Source organism: Vanellus vanellus, assembly GCF_965231255.1.
Source record: "Vanellus vanellus genome assembly, chromosome: 21".
NCBI classification, from domain to species: domain Eukaryota; kingdom Metazoa; phylum Chordata; class Aves; order Charadriiformes; family Charadriidae; genus Vanellus; species Vanellus vanellus.
In genome coordinates, this window is record NC_138926.1 from 5,984,120 (window position 1) to 6,005,241 (window position 21,122).

The 21,122-nt window shown below is 50.7% G+C and overlaps 1 protein-coding gene across 1 annotated transcript in view; it reads right to left on the reverse strand.

Moving 5' to 3' along the window:
* POU2F3 (POU class 2 homeobox 3) overlaps positions 1 to 17,425 on the reverse strand; it is a gene marked incomplete at both ends in the record, with an annotated part of 41,947 nt that extends 24,522 nt beyond the window's left edge. Inside the window, 4 exons of the mRNA XM_082493837.1 lie at positions 845 to 879; positions 11,953 to 12,021; positions 12,807 to 12,860; positions 17,218 to 17,425. Coding sequence (XP_082349963.1) covers positions 845 to 879; positions 11,953 to 12,021; positions 12,807 to 12,860; positions 17,218 to 17,425 — 366 coding nt within the window. The remainder of the gene's footprint in view (positions 1 to 844; positions 880 to 11,952; positions 12,022 to 12,806; positions 12,861 to 17,217) is intronic.
* Between the last annotated feature and the right edge of the window lie 3,697 nt (positions 17,426 to 21,122).

A 21,122-nucleotide genomic window follows, 5' to 3' on the forward strand; every position in this document is an offset into this window, starting at 1 on the left:
TCACAAGAGTCCTTAGCTCTGGACTTGGAGAGCATTTTCTCATGTGTCTGCACAGATTCAAGATCTATACGCTCTGGAAGGCTGTCACCTTCCTGCCCTTGCAATTCTGATGTGAGATTTAGGGATTTCTTAGAGCCACATATGAAAATCTCCAGGCACTCAGTGAGACAGGGGTTGCTTTTAGCTGTATGAAGCAGAAGGATAACAACAAACTCAAAGACAACGGTCCCTCACGTGTTCATTCGCACTTAGGGCTCACTTGCCCTGCAAGAAGCACTTGCTTTTATCTGCTGTCCCTTTCCCCACTGTCTTGCAAAGAGGTATCTGCTGTTGTAGGCAGGCCTGGTCTTGACCTACGCACTCCAAGACCTCAAACCGCCTCATCTTCAGTACTTGCTGATACTCCTGTGAGTCAGCCCCGTGCTCTTAGACTTGCATACCAGCGTGCTTTCAGCGCCAGTGTCACAAGCAGTGGAAATGCATAAAGCTTTGAGGGAGGGTTTGCACATTTGCCAGTGTAACTGAGGTCCCTTTTGTTTCTAAATGACAATGGAAAAAAATTTAAAAGCCAGAAAAAGCCTCAAGAGAACACGGTGATTTGAAGAAACTCTGTGATTAGCTGAACTTCTATGAAATAGGAAGGCCTGGAAACCAGAAGTTTAATCTGTCATTCTATCCCACAAGGGGAATTGGGAAGAACTTATGTGGTCTGTTTAATGGTAGCTTCTGACCTAACAGTTTTTATCTCTTAGCAGTAGCTGCCTGGGACTCAGCAAGATGAGCAATTAAAAAACAGTAATTCACAAAAGCAGGAGAATACCTGGTAACCCAGGGAGTGTCTTACCTGCCTGTTAAAGTCCAGCCCATTCTGTTCATTTCCTACAAAGAAACAAACAGAAAAATATCTCAGTATTAATGACAGTCAGCATTGATGTAAACTTTCCAGAACTTAGAACACTTGTAACTGAAGACATGCTGGTAGCCTAGCTCGGTTTACTGTAAGAGCAAGGAGAGGAGGAGGAAGGTGGAGTCAATGAGAATGCAGCAATCGAAGTACGAAGGCAGCTTTTACAACGATTGGCGGTATCAGCCTTTGCAGGAGTATAGCAGAAGTGCTTCTGCCGGGGAGATACCTGGCCAAGCGGCAAGGGTGGGTAAAGCTGCAAGGGAGATTCCAGCACAGGTTAGCTGGCGGACGTTACAAATCTCCAGGGAAATTCAGGACCAAGGCACTGTACATAAAGCAAGAACTAACTGTGGGAGAGGCTAGCAAACAGGTGGCCAAGGCTGTTAACCAGGGATCTTCAGGAACCCGTGTGGCACTGAGTAATTACGGGATATCTAAAGGAACAGAGGGTGCCGTGGGGTTGTGCTCAAGAGGCGTCTCCTTGATTCCAAAAGAGATTGGCAGGCACAGGGGGAAAATCAGACAGGTTTCAGCCTGAAGGTACCGCACAGGCCCTCACTCATTCCCCCTTTGATGATAAACACCTCCCCCCCTCCTATCACACCTGCCAAATTCATCAAGAACATCACAGAGGAAAAGTTGTACGCTCCACAGATATGAATGCTTTAAGGGATTCCACGAAGCTTCTTTAGTTGCAAAGGCAACCCCAAGAAACCCCTTCCCTTTGCAATCCATCCCCTAAGTCATTCTCTTCCAGTCCAACTGAGTTTGTGATAAACAGTCTTAAATTGTTCACATCCCACCGGCACAAGCCCTCAGGGCCTCCTCCTCCTCCCCTGTTTTTTCCAGTATAACGTTCTCCATAAAGTATAGCCCTGTGCCCTGTGATCTGATCAAGCTTCAACACATCATGTTTTTCAGTAGTTGATGTCTCTCTTGCAAAAAGCTGGAAAGCTGTTAAGAGAGACTGTGCAGGCAGGAGTGCAAGTCCAACTCTCCCATTGACTTGCTTTCTTCAACTGAACGAGCCTCTACCCTAATCTAGCGTTCAGTTTTTCAGCTTACACCATACACATTATATTCCCAGGTGAGTCAGCACGGTTCTTTGAGGTTCTCAGGGGGAGTGTGCTCAGTACAATTATTCATAGATGGCAAAATATTTTAGAGTCAATGATAATAATGTCATGGCACCCTGTTCTCTGCTATCTAGAAACAGCTCTGGAGATTAATCCGCAACACGTTAACAGCACTGACTGTGGAAACTGAGCTGCCTTCGTCTCTCCTGTTAGGCTGAGCTGTAGGTCTTCGCTATCAAACAATACCAGAGCACTATTTCACAGCAGAACAAGCTGTTGCCCCCCACTCTGAAATCTCCTCTATCTTCTCACGGTCTGCAGCTCAACCCAGATCCAGGCTGTGCCTTCTCCCCCAGCCTGTCTGCTTTTCTGCTGTGCCAGAGCCTTCCACCCAACCTGCTGCTCAAAGCTTTTTCTCTTCCCAGTCTCAGGTCTTTATCTTCTTCCATGTAATTCCCTACTCTGCTACAACCTCCAACTTGCCACGTGCTTCAGTGCGCCCGTGCCTCTTGCTGTAACCATCTGCTCCCTGACCACCTCTCTCCAGCTGCTCCCGCCCAAGGAATTTGTTCATTCATTGCGTTCCAGCTCTACGCCCCAAGAGCCAACAACTGCACATATAACGATGGGAATGCTGATAGTGTTAATAGATGATCGCAATCAGTATCCACACACCTGAGCAGGACTGTGTGAGGATCTTCAAGGCCTGCAGTTTCTACCTTTGAAACCCACGGGGGGTTGATGCAATCTAATGGCAGTAGCTAAAGGGAAGAAAGGCAAGGAGGAGAGAAGCAGGAAATAAAATTCCCAGTTGCTAAAATAGAACAGGAAGGAAAAGGTAATCTTCTGGTTTCTTGGATACAAGAGTTTCACTCACGTTCAAATGCAGCATGTTGATGAGGCAAGATTCAAAGACCTTGAGGGAAATCCCTAGGTCCCAGTGATGAGGGTTCTGAGTCACTATCATACACCCCAAAACTTGGAACTTGAGATGCACGGCTGGAATGGAGTTTCACTCCACGTGGTTAACACCAGGCCCAAGTGCTCCAGCATGTTCTTTCCTCCTCTTCAAAGCTTCCCATCTCTTACTTTTTCCTCCCTGCACAAGCACATGCAGCTGACAGCCTTCTACCTTTCTTTTTCCCTTCCTCTCCTACAAGACACAGCCTCCTCCAAGTCCTACCCTCCCTTCTCTCGCACATCCCTCTGCAGATCAACAGGGGTGTTTGGGAGCACCTCAGCCAGGTATTTTGTGACAGTGGAGCGTGCTGCAAATATGCATGGAGATTGACATTAACTCGGTCGTAGCTTGGGCGTCTAAGTCTGAGATAACTGCCCCAGGCTGTCTTGGTAGACAGTGAGGAGAAATAGGCACCTCCAGAGGCCATTCATCTGACCTATCTTAGACGCCTATCTTAACTTCAGATGAATGGCCCTCTGGAGATGACTATTTCTCTTTATTGACTACAAAGGGACCCAGGGGCAACTAGTTCAGACTTAGATGTCCAATAGCGAGATATTTAAAACTGGGCGAGGTGATTTCTACTCCCAGTGGTTATGTAAATGGAAGCCGGATACACAAATCTCTTCAACTTTTCAGCAGGGCCAGTGAGTGTTTGTGCACAGATTTATTTGCAAACAAATCTCATCTTTTTCTATTTCAGTAAAAGCTTGTGCCCAAGTAAAATTAAAATGATTCCATCTGCAAGCCAAGGTTTGGGTGTGATAGGGATAACAACTCTGCTCCTTCAGTTAAATCTGTAACTTTCCTACAAATATTTAAAAAATTGACTCTGTTTCCTCCTAGCTTCTATCAACATCAGGACTCACACTGAAGTAGTCATTTCTCTCCTTAAAGGAGCGGGCTGTTCAAACAACAAGGATCTGCACTTAAGATATAATCTTTTCTAGCTCCAGGAGATAAAAAGAAAGAAAAGTGTAGCAGATTCTCAGCTGCTGTAAACTGCCAGAACTCCACTAATTTTAATGGAGCTTCACACCAGCCAACAACTTGCCTCTTGCTACACCAGCCAGACACAATGGGATCCAAAGTCTCCAGCGTCTGCTAGACGCAGTCCTCCCCTCCTTAAATTGCATCAAACTGGGGAAGCCCTGGGATTTAAATGGAGAAAGATTGCCTTGAGCCCCTTGCACTACAATTCCCCATCAAGAAAGCCTTCATTCCCCTCTTTATTGGGTGTTCTGGACAGGGGGGAAAAAGGCAGCGATAAGCTCCGCTGGCTCCTTGCAGCACAGCAGACAAGGTCTGTGCTGCTCTCCTTGGTTCACCTGGCAGCTGTTTTGCATAGTACTGGCATCAGATCTGGTGCGAGTTTGCCTGGGGAGGTTTCTCTGGGGATGGGAGCAGCAGAACAGTTCCGGACGACTTCCCCCCACCCGCTGCTCTTCCCCCCCCCCCGCCCGGAACGTGCAGTTTGCTCTGAAAACCAAAGACAAGCGCTCTATCAGAACTGACAGGATTCCCACTGGAAGCCACCGAGCCAGTCTGGCACTTGAGTATAAAAGTGCCACAATGGGAGAAAAGTAAAATTAAGATTGCAGCGCGCCTTCATCTTCGCGAGGCAAACACACGCAGCAACATGGAGATGTCACGTATGGGGAGTGACAGCCATCCGTGGCTTTTCACCCAACGACGAAAGCAGGGCTGAAACCCCAAGGCTAACCTTATCCCCCTTCCCACCCAGCTACACGCTTAATTCACCTCACAGTTTGATCTCAGCTGCACAGAAGGGACAGGGAATTAGAAGGTGATTTCAATCTTTAACAGGTGTTGGGGAATTCCCACAGGGAATTGGTTTTCTGCCGCGCGCATTTGGGAGGGAAATTCAGAACAGCTGAATGGCGATGGAGGAACAGTGCCAGGCAGACACCAGGCAGGGGATTCATCTGCCTGGGCTTAGATGTCGAACTTTTAGGTGTCTAATTCTGAGCCAATTGCTCTAGGCTCCCTTTACAGCCAGGGAGAGGAAGCAGGCACTTCCAGAGGGCAATTCATCTCACCCCAAGATAGGCGGCAGAGAGATGAGTCACCTTCTGGAGATACCTATTTTCATCATTGACTGTACAAGGAACCTGGGGTGAGTAGGTCAGACTTCAGCCTCAAAGTATTGAATATCTGAAATTAAGATTAGTCTCACCTATCCTGAAGATTTTAGCACTCCAGTTGATAACGCACAATGCCATGAGAGATTGACAAAGCAGGCCAGATGCAGAGCGCCTTTCAATGTACATTTTCTAGAAGCTGAGAAATTTACTTGTTCACATTAGCTGATACAAGAATCAAATCTCTCACCTCAACAACATGTCAAATTAAAAGATTACCCAAGAACAGGTAAGGAAAAGAGTGGCAACAATTACTAACTATAACTATAAACAATACTTGACCCATATACTGCAAACAAAGCAAAATGCTCACCTGCACTGAGAAGGATGTGGTTCTATTAAGCAAAAAAGATATTCAGCATCAAATACACTCCTCAGGATTTCAGTTCACTTTGGAGACTCAAGCAAATATCAAGTCATAGACCTCACACTATTGTTCCCAGCAGTCAGACCGGCAACTTCTCCAGAACTAGCAGGAAAAGTCCTGGGTGGTAGAAGTTCACTTAAATCACCTTCTCTCCTTTTTAGTGGCTACCCCTGATTCCCTCCAGCTGTGTCCAGTGGCCCTGGGGAGCAGAAACTGAAGCTGAGCAGACACCTGTCAGTTCCCTGGATCCTTACATGCCCTGCTGCGATGCTCACTGTTCCCATGGCTTACCTGAAGAAGTACTTTTTAAAGGGAGCAAGGGAAAGCATGCACAGGATGGGGAGTTTTCAAGGCAGCCAGATAGGGCTGCAGTTTTCATGTTAACTGTTTGCTCTAAAGACACAAACAGACCAAACCAGGGCGTCAGAGCATCTCCCTGGGAAAGTTAAGGCTTGTTAGGAAGAAAAGTGAATCTGTGCTGACTCAGACAGATGGTTACAGACTCCAGGGGAAGCTTTCACTGAAGTCTCAAATGTTTCATTTGGGTGGAAACCCCTGGGTTATAACCTTTCCTTTGACATCAGTGCCTCAAAGAAAACCCATCTTCTAGTCCCACTGCAGCTCTGAGCGCGATGTACCCTTCATGCGGGGCAGAGAGCAGGGGGAGAAAGCAGGACAGCGAGTGTGGGAGACTGGGGCAGTTTCCAGAAAGAAACCCGAGGGCAGCAGTTGTTCCCACGGAAAACATTTCACCTGCAGGTGCTGGGAGAGGGCAAGTCTCTTCTCTTAGACCAGAGGCAAGAGGCAGATCAGACCAGCTCTTCCTTTGCCCCTCTAATTCAAGTCAAACCAGCCTTTTGTTCCCCTTTCCCCTCCCCATCCTTTTTTATCCTCTTCCATAATGGGATGTTTAAGAAAAAAAATAAAATAACCCAACCTCAAACCCTAATCACCTTCATTTGAATTTCAAATATCCCCCTCCTGGCCTCCCCCACGCCCCAACTGACTCGGAGCTGGGAATATGGAAATTTCTCCTGCTTGCCTTAAATGTGGCTGTGCTATGAAAATCATCAGCCTTATGCAAATCCTGAGCAGGCCCGATTGCCATAGCAACCAGCTGTTTCCAGTCCGACTGCTGCTGCTGTTATTTATGCAGGACTAATCCTGGGGCTGTGAATGGCTGCAGGGGGAAAAGACAAGAGAAATCCTGGAGGCTTTGAGGAAAGTTTCACGAGGGAGAGCTGGCCTTGGAGAGCAAAGGCGTACCCGAGGACTAGGCTCAGCATGGGGCCAGGGAAGGCCAAGTTTCCTCAAAAGACTCTGGCCTGGCAAGCTGTTTCCAGCCTGATATGAAGAGGTAACAACAAAAGGCAAAAGAAAAAAGCTCAGACTGTGCATCCCTTAGCTTGCCTGCTGAGCGCAACAAGGAGCGCCCCTGTGCACCAAGGAGCACGGCCTGAGCACCCACCAACTCATCTCACACAAGCTGCTGCGCTGCTCAGTCTGACATCCCTTGCTTGTGCTTATTTCCTTTTGCCTGAGTTTGAAGCTGACACAGAGGTCAGAGCCTCCGTGCCCTACTCCAGCATGAGCCATCAAGTTTAAAAGAGACCCTACCCAGACACCTATGCTTAGAATACAATAAACAGCAGCCTTCCCAGAGCCCAGCAGAGATCAGGGCTCCATTCTGCCAAGAGCTGTACCCATCACTGGGGAGAGCCAGCACCAGCATCAAAGAGCGTACACCCTGGCAAAAAGGTGGGAGAAGAGATTTGGACCCTCACCTTGGAGCTGAGGAACACAGACAGACTTAGTTTAGTTTGTACAGGGAGTGTGTGGCAGAGAGGCAGACTGGGACAAGGTCTCTGGTTTTCCATCCGTCCTGATACGGATTTAATGCAAAACGCATTGATATAAAAGCCGGGGTACTGGGAGGAGTTTTTGCTTGGGTGGGAAATGTTGGTGTCCAGTTTCAGAGCTGCCCTTGCTTTCTTGCCTCCACTGCCCAGGGACCTTCGGTGTCTTGCAGCGGCAGCGGAGGAAGGTGTCTCAAGCTGACATCCTGTCACGGCCGTAAGTTGGCTGAAACAGAGGATGCAGGGGGAGCAGGGTGACATTCAAAGGAGTGTCGCCTCAAAAGGGACACTGCAAGACCATTGGAGCAAAGGCATCGTAGCTCCTTACCATTTTAATTTTCCTGGGGTTTAGAGGAAAGGGTCTTCTTTACCCTCAGAGGGAAAATATCGGCTTTATTGCTTCCTGGCTCACCTGGATATGTTACCCAAGCCGTGAGGGTCAGATAACCCTGCTGCCATTGCCACCAGAGTCAGAAGGCGGCCAAGAGCTTTCTGGCTCCATGCGCCCTCCCCGTGAAACCACACTCCTCTACCTGGCTGCCGCTCTTCCAGATCCCAGACCCGATGGAGCTGGGCGAAGCTGCCAGGTCAGCCAACCACCGCCGTCCCAGGGAGCGATACCAGCTGCTCCCGAGGCAGCGATAACGCTGTGGGGCTGTCCTATATTGCACCCACAGGGACACACCCCAGCTGCTCTCCCCGGTGCCGGTGCCGGGGTGCCCATCGCGCACCCCGCCCTGGGCTCCTGGCAGGCCGGCCAGTTCCCCGTCTTACAGGGTGGGGAGGGAAGATGTTCGGAGCGCCTGCAGCTATTCAGTTACCGATGGTTGTGTTTGAAGAGCTTCCCTATCGCCCTTTTGTTAAAGCTTTGGCTTCCCCCCCATAGCCTCAACAGATGAAATCAAAGGGAAGTAGCTTTGCTTGGTGTAACCTGTTTTGATCAAGCAGATAAACGGGGAACAAGTGTCTGACACAAACAAACAGACAGACAGAGGCAAGTCCCACCTCAGCATTTTGTTGCATCAGATACAGAGGGCTTAGATAAACCACAAGAAGGGGGAGATCTCTGCCTCTCGGCTTGAAGACCAGGGGCGACACTCGGCAGTGCCAAGCCCCCACAGTTCCCATAAAAAAAATCAACCCAGAACTTGCTGGCATGGCTTTCATCAGTTTAAAAAGATGAAAAGAGCTTACAGCCAAGCATAAAACTCACGCTTGTCATTACCCCCCATGGAGTCAGCAGGACTGCCTGCGAGCCCAGCCACAGCCACCGCACGCCCAGTGCTGAACCACACTGGCATCACACAGGGAAGGGCGAAGAGGACCCTCGGACTGGAGAGATGACCCGGTGCTCGGGCTGAGGCCGACCTACACAGCTCCTGGTGGTGGGGGAAGGCAGCCCATACCACGGCCCTCACGGGAGGAACTTGTGCCGAATCCCCTTTTCCCCATCACACACATAGCATGATATAAAAGGCAGAGTTAAAGGAGGGTTTAAGATTCACAGGATTGGACAGGGTAGGTGATGTTCCTTAGATTTTTTTTTTTTTTTAAATCATGGCTTTTTGTAAAATGGCAAAATCTCACTGCAACCAGTATATGTGGAAGGGGGTGGAATCAAAGAAATATGGGGTTTTGGAGAACTTCTTACTAAAAGCTTTGAAGTGTTTTCTATGAAATTGCTGTGGATGAAAAAGAAAGAAAAAAAGCTTAGCTTTCCTAACCTCCTGTGAAAGATGAAAAATTTTGACAATTTTCTCAAAAAAAAAAAAAAGCCCCACGATTATTTTAAACACTTTCAAAGTAAAACAATACTCCAAATTACCCTTTTTTCCCCTCTAAGCCTAGAACTGGCTGAGATATGAAAGGATGAGATTATGCTTCTGGTACTGACACTTCCCATCAGATCTTTAGGCATCAGTTTTAGATCAAGGGCTTGGTTTACAAAAGCATTTTGGCACCCAACTCCCTCCAGTATTTTGGGGTGGTTTTTTTTTTTTTTTTTTTTTTAATTCTTCTTGGAGCCAGTCTGCATCTTTTGGTGATGAAAGGCCTTTGTAAATCCGCACCTAGAAGGATTTCCATTCTTTATAAACTATAATATTGTTAGTTTGGTAACTGCCCTCTCCTTTGGGGGTAACAAGATTCCTGGGGAGCTGTGTGGATTGGTCCAATTCATTAGGAAACGGGTCTTCCATTAATAATGAGTCATTGGAAAACAGATTTTCCCACATGAAGCTAGTAAACAAAACACTAAACTATTAGGTGTTGCAGTAAATATTCCTCTAACAATGTGTATAAGGGAAAATAAAAACTTCCAGGGCAGTTCAGTACAAAGAGCTTTGTTGTTTGTAAACAGAAGGGTCGGAAAGAAGGGGAAAAAAACCAAAACAAAACAAAACCAAAAACTGACAAAGACGTGTAGAGGTTTTACGTAAAGCATGGCGGCAGACCCTCCGTGGGCTTGGCTGATGTGCCAGGGTACACACCTGAAGTATAACACACACAGCTCAGCAACAGCGTGCCATCCTGCCCCGGCCACCCTCTTGCCTGGGAGTCCGGCAAGGGACCGCTCACCCCGCAGGAGGGGCCGTGGCTGTTCGCTAGAGCTCCTGACTCACTGCAGTGTCTCTCATCACACCTAACTCTGAGGTGGTGATCTCTGAAGATCTCGAACAGAACAACCAGTCACGGGGACTGCATTAGAAAAAAAGAATAATTTAAACAGGTTCCTTGTATCAGTCCGCAGGGAAGTGTCACTCTTTTGCAAATGAAGGAGATTTACTTGTTCTGATTTCCCTGCTTGATTTGAAGGCTCCTAGAGCAGAGCTAATGCTGCTGGAAATATTTTTGTTATTTTAAAACAAATTGACTTCACTTCTCTGCTTTCTGTTCTCAATTACCACTAGAAAGAGGTGCTACTGCTAACACTAATGGCTGTCTGGGAAGCTTAAGCTGAAAAACATATTTTAGCCAATCAACTGTGGTGCCAGATTCTCACCTATTTAACGCTATTGACTACAACATCAGCAGCCAGAGTCTCCCACTACATTTAGTAACAGCCAATACCAAAACCAAATACCCACTGTATTATTACCAATACAGCTTTCCCTAATCTTGATTTGAGCATGCTATCCATCAGCTCTGTGTGCCAAGATGCACGAAACGCTTCAGGAGACTCTGGTTCCCAATTTAGGGCCCTGTATCAGCTACCAGGGTTTTTTGAAAGAGCTTGGGAAGCTGGGGACACGTTTGTTGCTACGTGGCTTGGAAACATTTATCTCAAAAACCAACTTGGGGTCATCTGAAAGCCCTGAGCAGAAGCTGACCTGACCAAAGTCAATCAGAGTTCACAGACATGAATAGAACCAGATTTTATCTCTGCATTAGACTGTGTCAAATAACCCAGCTTAATAGCTAAGTGCACAGAGGATTTCTAGTCTTCAACATATGGTGTAAATAAAGGGGAAGTTTTAGTCCTACTGAAACACGCCTAGGGTGCTCTGGCTTTACCAAGATCTCACTTTCTTCCAAGTCCTCTCAAATGACAAAAGTAAAAGAGAAACAGTAAAATCATTCCGTGTAAAATTTTAATCTGTTGTCACACCTCACCCCACCCCAAGCTTCGTTACTTAAAGAACAATGATTCTTCTACATTGTCTCTACCACTTTTAGTTTTAAAAGGTGCGTATTTCTAAGTCTATGGAGGAGCCTCACAGCTTCTAATAATCTTAGTTTGTTATACCTAGTAGGTGCTACAAATATTTCTTATTGCTGTTTATTTGCCTAAAAAGGAATCTGACCGCAAGCCTTTGTGAAATTACAGCCTTGAGGTCTTGCATTCAAAGCCCATTGCAGACAGTGGCAGTCAGAAGTGATGCCAGAAAATGCCAAACTGATTTTTCTGGTGTGTATCGCACCTTGTGGCAGTGCAGGAGTTGGTAGGTACTCTGGCAGAAATCAGTGCTAACACCAGCGCTATCATCTTCAAAGGATCGCCCTGTTGTTCAGCTTTCCATATTCAAGGAAAACTGGGGCTTCTAGCTATGGAGCAGCGAGAGCCTGAGCAGCCGTCAGGTGGGAGTAGTGGAGATGAGAAACTCAATCATGCTTCAAGATGAAGTGTGATAAATTTTTGCTGGAACTACCTAGCTGGATTTGATTAATCCTGAAGTCCCTCCTATTTTTCTAGATATATGTGTCCAAAAAAGGCTTAGTCCCCGGCAGTTTCATCTAAGGAAACGTTTCTGACACAAACCCTTTGTAAAACGAAGAGCTGTTTGTGCTAAACTGAGCGGCCCAAGACTATTTCAATGGCATTATTCCTTTGGCAAAACATGAGCATATTTCCATGCTAAAACCACAGAGGACATTACTGAGACACACACTGATTCACTGCTGTTACAGAAGGATCTTGCATGCTGATCAAGATACGAACGCAATCCTAGCCCAGAGCGCATTCTTGATCAACTCCCAGGCTGGTTGGAAGAGCGCAACGTAGCAGCAACAGGAGTCAAGCAAAGCACTGACAGAAACTTCCAGCACCCATGGCCCCCTTTTCTTTTCTTTCCCCTCCCTCCTCGGGCTCCCTCGCTTGCCCCCCAGGTCCCAGACCCTCCTTACCGGGCTCCACCTGGTCGGGTTCGTGCCGAGTATCTGTGGAATCTGCCGCATCACCGCTCATCTTGATCTCTGGAAAAGGAGGCACAACTGATTTTAATAACAGGTCACAGTCCCAGGCAACAGGCACATGTGGCTTCCACTAAACAGCACAAATGAATGTGTAATTATAATAAACCATCAGACTTTCAAATTTCTGATTCCTCAACATACAGTCACTAGAATATTCATCAGCTCCGAGGATGCACTTTCCCTCCTGTTGCTCTTTGCATCCCCCCTCGTTGCTTTCCCCCCCCCCAATTTGCTGCTGTGTTCTCACCTTCCGCCTGGCCCCTCTCCCACACAGAGCATGAGGGGCTGTTTAACCACCGGGAGCCCTCCCAGCCTCGGTGGTCTCTCCCCCGAGCTTTATGCAGGCTTCCCAAGCCAGCTGGTGTGGCTCGCAGCTTGACACCGTGCACCACCACACCTGTAGAGGCAGGGGATCCCTCCCAGCTTTTCCCTACTCTCCCACATCCTTTCCTTGTCCCTCGGGAGGGCTCAGCCAGGCCAGCACTTGGTGCTCTGCAAAGCGCAGGCAGGGAGGACCGGCCTCAGAGAGCAGGCACAGAGCAAGGTGCTCTCAGGGAGGGAAGCCAAGTCCCCCTTCTCCTCTCACTCCCTTGCAATTGTTTCTCTCAATACATCTGACCCCTGTTTGCAAGCTCTTTGCCCCGCTCTCTCCCACATGCAAACCACGAAGCAGCTGCCTTGCTCCAAAGCACTGTCCCCAACCCAGGAGCAAGAAGAGTACTTTGCCATCAAGCTGCCACATGTTTCCCTCCATCCTTGTCAATGCCAATAAATTTGTCATTTACCCTTGAAGTGATGGCTGCCACCACACCCGGGGCCACGTTCTCCTTCGGGGACAGCTGAAAGAAAAGGTGGGAATAGCCAACTTTACACTGGATTGCTCATCGCCTCCTTAAAAGAGGCAAAGTACACACTGAGTGAAAGAAGGAAGAATATCTATTCAAATTCAGATGGACACCCCCTGCTTTTCTACCCTTTAGCATGGGAATTTTAACTCTTTCCAGGCTAGTTAGGGAAAAAAGATAATGATAATTTTTTATAAAGAACCAACTGATTTGCATGTGCTTCCTGCAGCCAATCCTAGCCACAGAAGTCATCCGATTTGCATTGGGTAATAACAACAGTGTGGAAGCTGTGCTAGTGTTTGCAGTGGTTTTGCTGGTGTAGAAAAGGCAGGTGGAAGCCTTCTCAAAAGCGTCATGCAAACCTTTTCCTCTTTCCTATATACGCCTTGTATTATTTCCAAACAGCCAAAAGGGTGAGAAGCAGCCTATAGGTTTTTATACCCATTTCCCTCTATTACTTGCACTAAAGCAGGCAGGCCTTACTGTTTGTTCAGGTTTTCTTTGCCCCTATTCAAACTTCCAGTGTGCAAATGGAAAATTACCTACTTTTTGGCCAAAATTGAATAGCTTTGCTTAGGTTAAAGTTTGAAGCTTTTTCTTCAGCAAATGAACAAAGGAAGAAAAAACCCGAGATTTTATACCAAAGATGGGCCACAGAAGCATTCACATATTTCAGAAACTTCCTTTCTTTAAATTGTATTAAGAAGTGAGAGGGAAAAGGAGAGAGAAAAGAGTTGTGGGATTCTTTTCCCTTCAAATAAACCCTCTGCAATTAAGACATGAACATTTAGTGGGGCTCCTAAGCATTTCTACTGCAGGAAAAGTAATTATCATCAGCTATAAACATCTTTTTTTCTTGTAATACTGCCAAGGGACCCTAACCTAGGCAATCTACAAAGCACAAAGATTTGTTTGCTGCCAAAAAGTATCTTAAAAAAACCCCCAAGTTCTCATAAAATAGAGGAAGAAAAATCTTAAACCATGCAGAAGTTGGGTGCCTGCTTTAGTGAGAAAGTCTGAAAAACAAAACAAAAAAAAGTAATGCAGATTTCATTGTGAGCAAACAAATAACAAATGAGTGCATGTTAGTGAAAGAAAATTATCTAATCCCCAAGACCACAGATCCCCTTATGGGCACAGAGCAGACAGAGCTGAAGAGGGGGAGCCGCAAAAGCAAACCATGAGAAGCTCCCTCCCTTTTGCAGGAGTGGGCTCTTGGCCGCTCTGCCATTTATAACCTGGGGTGGGCTGGGAGGAACGGAGGACTTGCAGCTGTGGCTTGATTACATATCACATGCTATCCCTCAGTTAAATTCCTTCCTCCTGGAGTCAGGAGATAACAAGACACCCTGTGATTCTCTCATACATGGAGTAGAAGAATTCTATTTTCACAAAGATTCAAATTCCCATTATAAATGTACACACATTTATTAAATTTTTATTACATAAATATAATAAAAGTTCAAATATCTTGTGGGGGGAAAAGAAACAACACAGGAAAAAAAAAAGAGAACCCTTTTGATCAAAGCCCACTGATCTGAGTGGTTTGGGGCTGGCCAGCTTTTGTATACCTATAGACAGCAGCACAGCACCAGTCATCCTCCAAGGGGTACGGGAGAACAAGGGGCTGACATACAGAGGAATTACTTTCTAATATGATATAAGTGTAGCTAAGATAAAGGCAACACCTTTTTATTGACGCCCAAGAGTATTCCACTATAAACGAGGATGGAGTGATGCATCTGGATTTGAACACCCCCCCCATCTGACAAAATATCTCGACAAAACTGGCTGTGAGATTTTGAGTCCAACTAAATGCAGGCTCCACCAGGCTGCAAATATACAGAGAATAAGCAGGCTAGTAAAAAAATCTCTGGGAAAAATAATGCAACTTAGGACTGCCTAACGCCTAACCACAGACCTATTAGGAGCCGCCACTGCGGCCTGGGCCATATTAAAAATGTGCTGCTATACCTCAGCTAGCAAACATACCTGGAGTAGGGGTAGTCTGGTTTGTTCACCCAGACCAAAGAAACTATACCAGTGCAGACACTTCTCTGGGGATATATCTGCATCTATATTTTCGCTGAAACAAATGGTGTCAGCAAATAAAGCTTTCCCAAGCCCTTATTCCTAGTAGCTGTTCAGACACGGGCACTGGGGTAAACCAGCCCGATGGCTTTAAAAGGCAAAATGAAAGTGGTGATGGTGGGGGGAACTCAGCTTGGCTGAGACCATTACCTGGAGCCTATTGATTTTTCTGCACTTTAGGTGCCTGAGTCTCTCTGGAGGCTCCAGGAAGGTGAAATATCCAAATGCCTGGGGAGGGGGCGGTGGTACAGGCCAGGGAACGCACTGCTGCAGGGAAACCCTCTCGGCAGGGAGGAGGGCGTGCGGAGCCCGAGCAGCCCACCTTCACTTCTCACGCTGCGTCTTCTCTGTGTGGCCGGGGAAGAAACAGAGCACAGCTCTGCAAGCGTCTTACTGCGAGGCCTTGCTGCCGGGGGGCCCCAGGACCCAACACCCTGAACCGCCTTTGCACGAGGGTGAGGAAACACTCTCCCACAGCGCTGGGCTCTGGCACGTGGAAGCAGTCGGGCCCAGGCTGGTCTCCCTCCCTGCAAAAAGACTGCTTAAACCTTAGGCCCTTCTGACAGACGGCAGGGTGGGATGATCTGGGGGAATGGAAGTTCAGCGCACGCCCAGCTCTGCGCAGCTCCTGGCCAAATCCACCCTGGGAGTGATGCCACTGGCTCTGACAGAGGGCACAGTATCGATTTTGGGAATCTTCTTATGAAGAAAGAGTCACCCACAAGCAAAGCAGATGGGTGGATAGGAGCCTGCGGGGGATGCGTCCCCGAGAGACACCACACACAAGCACACCCATCGCAGGTGCTCAGACTAGTCAGGCTCACACGCTGAGCCAAGACCACGAGCCTCCCGCCTCCCGCAGCCTCTCCTCGCGGCCGGCCACGCCGCGCCGGGGGGTCCCCAGCTGCCCTCCCCATGGCTGGCACTGGGAGCCCGCCTGCGCGGTGGAGTGCCAGTCAGCCACGGAGAGGCTGCTGGCATCTCAGAGCCATGGAGAGGTTGCAACGCAGCCGTGGAGCAGAGGCTTCGGCCATCTGCCGGCCCGCTGCAGGTTGACACTGTGTTGGGTGATGGCGTTGCCACAGCATCTGCCTTGCCCTGCAGGCCTGCCTGTGAGCCCACGTGCAGGCAGGGCCTGTTGAGGGGCTACAAGCACTGGGCGTGGACCCCTGGGTCTCCCCTGCACAGCAGGACCACCAAACACCTGAGCTTTACCGCAGCCGCAGCGTGCCAATCGCTATGCAAAGGGAATGAGCCTGGGACAGACTGATGGATGTATCCACCCGTTCCCCTCCAAACCTGGGGACAACACACAGTGTCTCCTGATGCACAAAGCACCGGACACAGGTCACTATCAGGGTACACGGCTCCCGTACCCCCGACACCCTGCTGCCTGCCCCCACTGCAGAAGGGGCTGTCAGGATCTGGCCTCCACTGCTGCCGTGGCTCTGCTCCTACCCCAGCGTCACCCTCAGCTCTGGCATGCCCAGGGACCCAGTCCTTCCCCTCGAGCATGGGGGCTTGAGCTCAGGGCAGAAGCTAACTCACTCTGTCGGGGCGAGCCAGAGCTCAGCACAGCTCCAGGGATTTGGCAGTGATTGCTCTTGTTCCCCAGCTAATTGCGGAGGGGAGGTCTGCTCAGGGAAGATGCGAGACTACCTAAGCCGTACCTCTGTGTCAGACCCCCTGGAAGGAGTTTCTCTCTTTCTGAGTATCCCCGTTCATTCATTCCTCACTCAACCCAGCCTCCTACAGCTCCCTCCTCATTCATTTCTCCCTCCTTTTCCCTCTTTGTCATTAAGTTTTCTCCTTCCAACCCACGTCCCATCTCGCTCTCACACCACCACCCCTCCACCGTTGCCGCATCCCTCTGTGAATTTATCCTCTCTCACTCTTCCCAGCTTCATCCCAGTGACTGAACCCACAGGTCAGGCACTGAATGTCCATTTTCCAGGTACCCACGAGACCCCTGCGCTCTGCTCCCTGACCCACGTTAGGGCTGGCAACGCGAGCGGTGCACCCACATTGCGGGCATGGGTTGGCAGCCCCCTAAATAGGATCGGGGCAGCATCCATCCCCGGGTAGGAATGCGAGCGCTTAACCAGGCACCGGCTGTGATAGCCAACTCCAGTGGGAGAAAAGAGGAGGGAAAGGAGGGAGGAAAGGTCACAGGAATCAGAGCAATCCCATTTCCTGCCCAAGCCCACGGTCTCAGCTAGGTGGTAAGCTCCAGCCCGATCCTTCCTCAAGTGCTCTTTACCTGCGTGCACAGACTCCAGGTTCACCATCCTGCTGGTGGAGGGAAATCCGCGGTGCGCCCAGCCTCCTGCCGTCAGCCCCAGGTTGCCAGGGGCTGCCAGTTTGCCCTCCCTCCTCTGCCACCCGCTGCCTCTCAAACCGGGCGTGGGTCCGCTCCCGAAGGGACCTAGAGCTCCATTGCCTGTTGCCATGCAGGGCCAGGTGAGCATGCGGCGCCGCGCCACGCCTCGCCCCACCTCCGGCTCCCTCGGGTGCCCTGACACCCAGCAGCCTGGCGCCCGGCCCATGCAAAAGCCTCCATTTGCATATTAGTAACTCGGGAATGGATGAGTCCCTGCAGCGCTGCCAGGGCGTGGGGTGTGGTGGGAAGGAGGGAGGAAGGAAGGCGGTTTGCCCGCCCCCAGCTGCGCAGATGCACCCCGCAGCACCTGCCTGCTGGGCGGCAAGCAGGGGGCTTCGCGGGGGCTCTGCCAGCAGCTCCCGATCCCAGTTGTCCCCTCGTGGATAGGCCTCTGGCTCCGGCCCTTGCCACGCGTGGGTAAGAGAGGCCGAGGCATCAAGCCAGGCTGGGCAGCAGCCGCCAGCTCCCAGAAGGGAAGGCGTCTGAGCTGCGGGAACAGCCCCTCCAGTAGGCAGCCCCTCCACTTCACTTCTGGCCACTCTGATGAACCCCGGGGTGTGCTCAGAGTGAGCCGTGAGAGCAGCCTGTGCGCTTGAGTCCGCGCATCCCCTAGGCCTGGGCTGAACCTGAGCCTTGCCACGTGAAACAATCAGCACAAAAAGGAAAGTTAAGAGCAGAACGGTAACCTGACTTGGCTGAAGACACAGGGCAGGGCTAGGATCAGCACATGGAGACTCCCCTTTCCCGACTTGTGCTCTGTGTGGTTTGTCAGTCCCCCAAGGAGAGAAGTGGCAGACAGCCTCTTCCCCCTCCTCCACATTGTTTAAAGCTGCAGTATTTAACTGACTTCCAGGAAAGCCAAGGGAAAAAACATCCCCTAACGTTGGCTTTGGTGGGAAGCTGCCAGAGGCCAGATCCTCAGCCTACGCTCTGTGCTGTGACGGGGACCAACAGTCACCCTGACAGACCCAGGCACTGTGGTTGCTCCCTCTCCATTCCGTGCACTACCTTGTTGACCCCTACCATGGCCCGGGGTAGCAAGATGCCTGCGTTAAACACCTCAGCTCCAGTGCTGCTCAACCCCCTCCTGAAAGCGTTAACACACTCAATTGGTAGCTGCCAGGTACAAGCTATCACACATTCATCTCTCCCTGGCTAATTCACGTTCCAGGACTCTCGGCTTTCCCACATACAGCTCTCCCTCCCTGGAAAGACAGGTTTCTCCGAAGAGATGGGTGGGCGGGCGGGCAGGCTCTCTGAGCCTCACCTCCAACCCAGTCCAACCTTATGGGGCTGGAGTGCCTGCCCTCTGCACGCGTGGTCAGAGGACATCCTCAGGAGAGGGTAACACGCTGGGAGGAAAGGGTGAATGTGTCAAATGAAACTCTAATGAGGAAAAAGAGGAGGAAAGTGAGGGGAGAGATGGAAGGGGGAAAGCAGGGAGGAGGGAAGTTCCCAGGTCAGACTAACATTTGCAGGACAGGGCACAAGGGGAGATTTCTGCGGGCTCCAGGAAGCATAAAAGTGACATGGGGTGGTTTGCGCAGGCAGCTTGTTCCGAGCTGCTGGAGGGGCTGGACTCCTGCCACCGATCCCGAGCCCATGGCAGAGCCCCAGCCATTCAGGCCCTGAGCCTCGGGGCGTTCCTGGGCAGCTGCCGGTCTGTTTTCTAGTGTTTTCGGCGTGACCCCCACGTCTGGGTTTTCCCCATCTTGAAGACTGACGTGATCGGGTATCTTCACTGCATGAAATGTGGATTTGCTGGTGGCTTCCAGCCAGCTTGAAGGGCCTCTGGGGCACAGGAGAAAGGCCCTGGAAAGGCTGGGGACCGCGAGAATTCTCCTTCCCCCACATCAGAGCACCTTTTGTACACCGACTGGCAATTTCACTTGACACAGCTCTTCTCTCTCTGGTTCCTGGTGCTTCTCCCTCGCCGCAGAGCCGAGCAGCCTGTCCCGCAGCCCCAGGGAGGCAGGTCCTCCCCGGCGGCCCCTACAGCCGGCCGGGATCCCGGGCATCCTCCGGCCGGGGATGCTGTCCTGGCCACGGGCAGGGACGCAGTGCCCTCTCCTGGCCCTGCAGACGCTGCCAAATAAAGCCGGGAATCCTCCAGCCACCGGTCCCGCTCTGCAGCTGGTAGGATCTGGTTTTACGGACTATTATTTTGTGGTGAGTGGAACAGCAGGAAAAAAAAAAATATTTCAGAGCTTTTCTCCCCAAACAGCTGTAGGAGCAAAGCCCTTCACCTGGGTACCCTTGGCTTCAGTGATGTGCTATGCAGGCAAGAGAGAATACACCCTCCTTACTAAGCTACTCAAAACACCCGTGCTACCCAGAGAGAGAAAAAATAGGAGAGGGATCACAGCATCATCACTCCTGCTGTAGAAATAAGACCCCCAAATCTGCCAAGGCAGACTTGCTTTAACTCTGTCCTGAGATGATCACTCCTAGATGCCAGCAGATACGCTGCTCTTTTTTTCCACGGCCATCAATCACCGATCCATCCGCTCTCGTCCACGCTGCGTGCGTGCGTTCCTCCACACCTGCTGCTGGCATTTATTCCCCTTTTGGAGGAAGATAAGCTCTGCCGATAGCACTCGATTTATGGAGTGTGGCCTTTGGACGGGCCCTGAAAGCACGAACTGCAGAAAGATGTTAGACAATCCCCCACTTTTTGTTTCCTAGCAGCAGGGATTCATACCAGCGCTCCCGCGCAACTGCGCCTTGGCTCTGTGCTAGGAAGGTCTCCCAGCTCCACCTGCGACAGCCGCTTTTCCAGGGCCTTATTTAGGCGCAGCCAGAAGAAGGACGTTTCGTTGGCAAGGCGGATGCTCTGCCGCCCGAGCAAGGCTGGGGAGGCCGCCGGAGCCCGCGGGGCCCGAGGCGCTCAGCTGCGGGCAGGGGCGCGGATCCCCCCGCACCCGCCTCCCGGTGCTGCCGGGGCGGCCCAGCCTCTCCCCCCGCCCGGCGCCCTCCCGCCGCCGCGCCGCGCTCCGCCAGCACCCACTTGTGGAGGCCGGGAGCTCTGCACCGCCGGGCTGCCCCGGCCCAGGCCCCGGCCCAGCCCCAGCCCCCGGCCCCTGCCGAGCCCCCAGCCCCGCCAGACGTGACCATCGAGTCGAGCTCAGCGTACGCTGTCCGTAGTCATTCACAGTTCACGTCCTTCACTTACCTGCTGCTCACAGAGCTCCCACCACACAGCGCTGGCCCCGCTGCATGCAGAACCTCAAAACACCCCCCCGACCTGCTCCGCTGAACGCAGGTCCAGCTCATAAAAGGCTCCTCCATCACCCCACAGAGCCGAGGCGATGGTTTGGTACTGCTGTGCACCATGCTGCTTTCCCAAGGCGGCCCAGGAGTACCCCAGCTCAGTGCTGCCAAAAGAACCAGGGAAGGCCTGAGATGTCTCCATGACCCTGGCACCCCAGAGCCTCACCGCTACAACATGAGCACATTCAAGTTCACCGGGATGTGACCCAATGCTCCCAGAGCGAGCTCATGTCCCCTCCCCAACAACCCTGTACAGGAGGCAGCAGAGGAGATGGGTCTTGCAGCACTCCCAGCTAAGGCAGGCACCCACCTTGCGACCCTCTCCCACGCTGCTCACAGCCCACCTCGCCCCACAGCGGGGACAAAGTCCCCCAGTGTCCTGCTGCAGCAGGAGCCAGGGCAGCAGAGAACACACACCCCGGTAAATGCTGACCGTGTAAGCAAAAAAGAAGCAATTTCAGCTTCCCCAGAAATCACACTATGGGGATAAGTTGCCTTGGTGGCTCAAGTGGAGA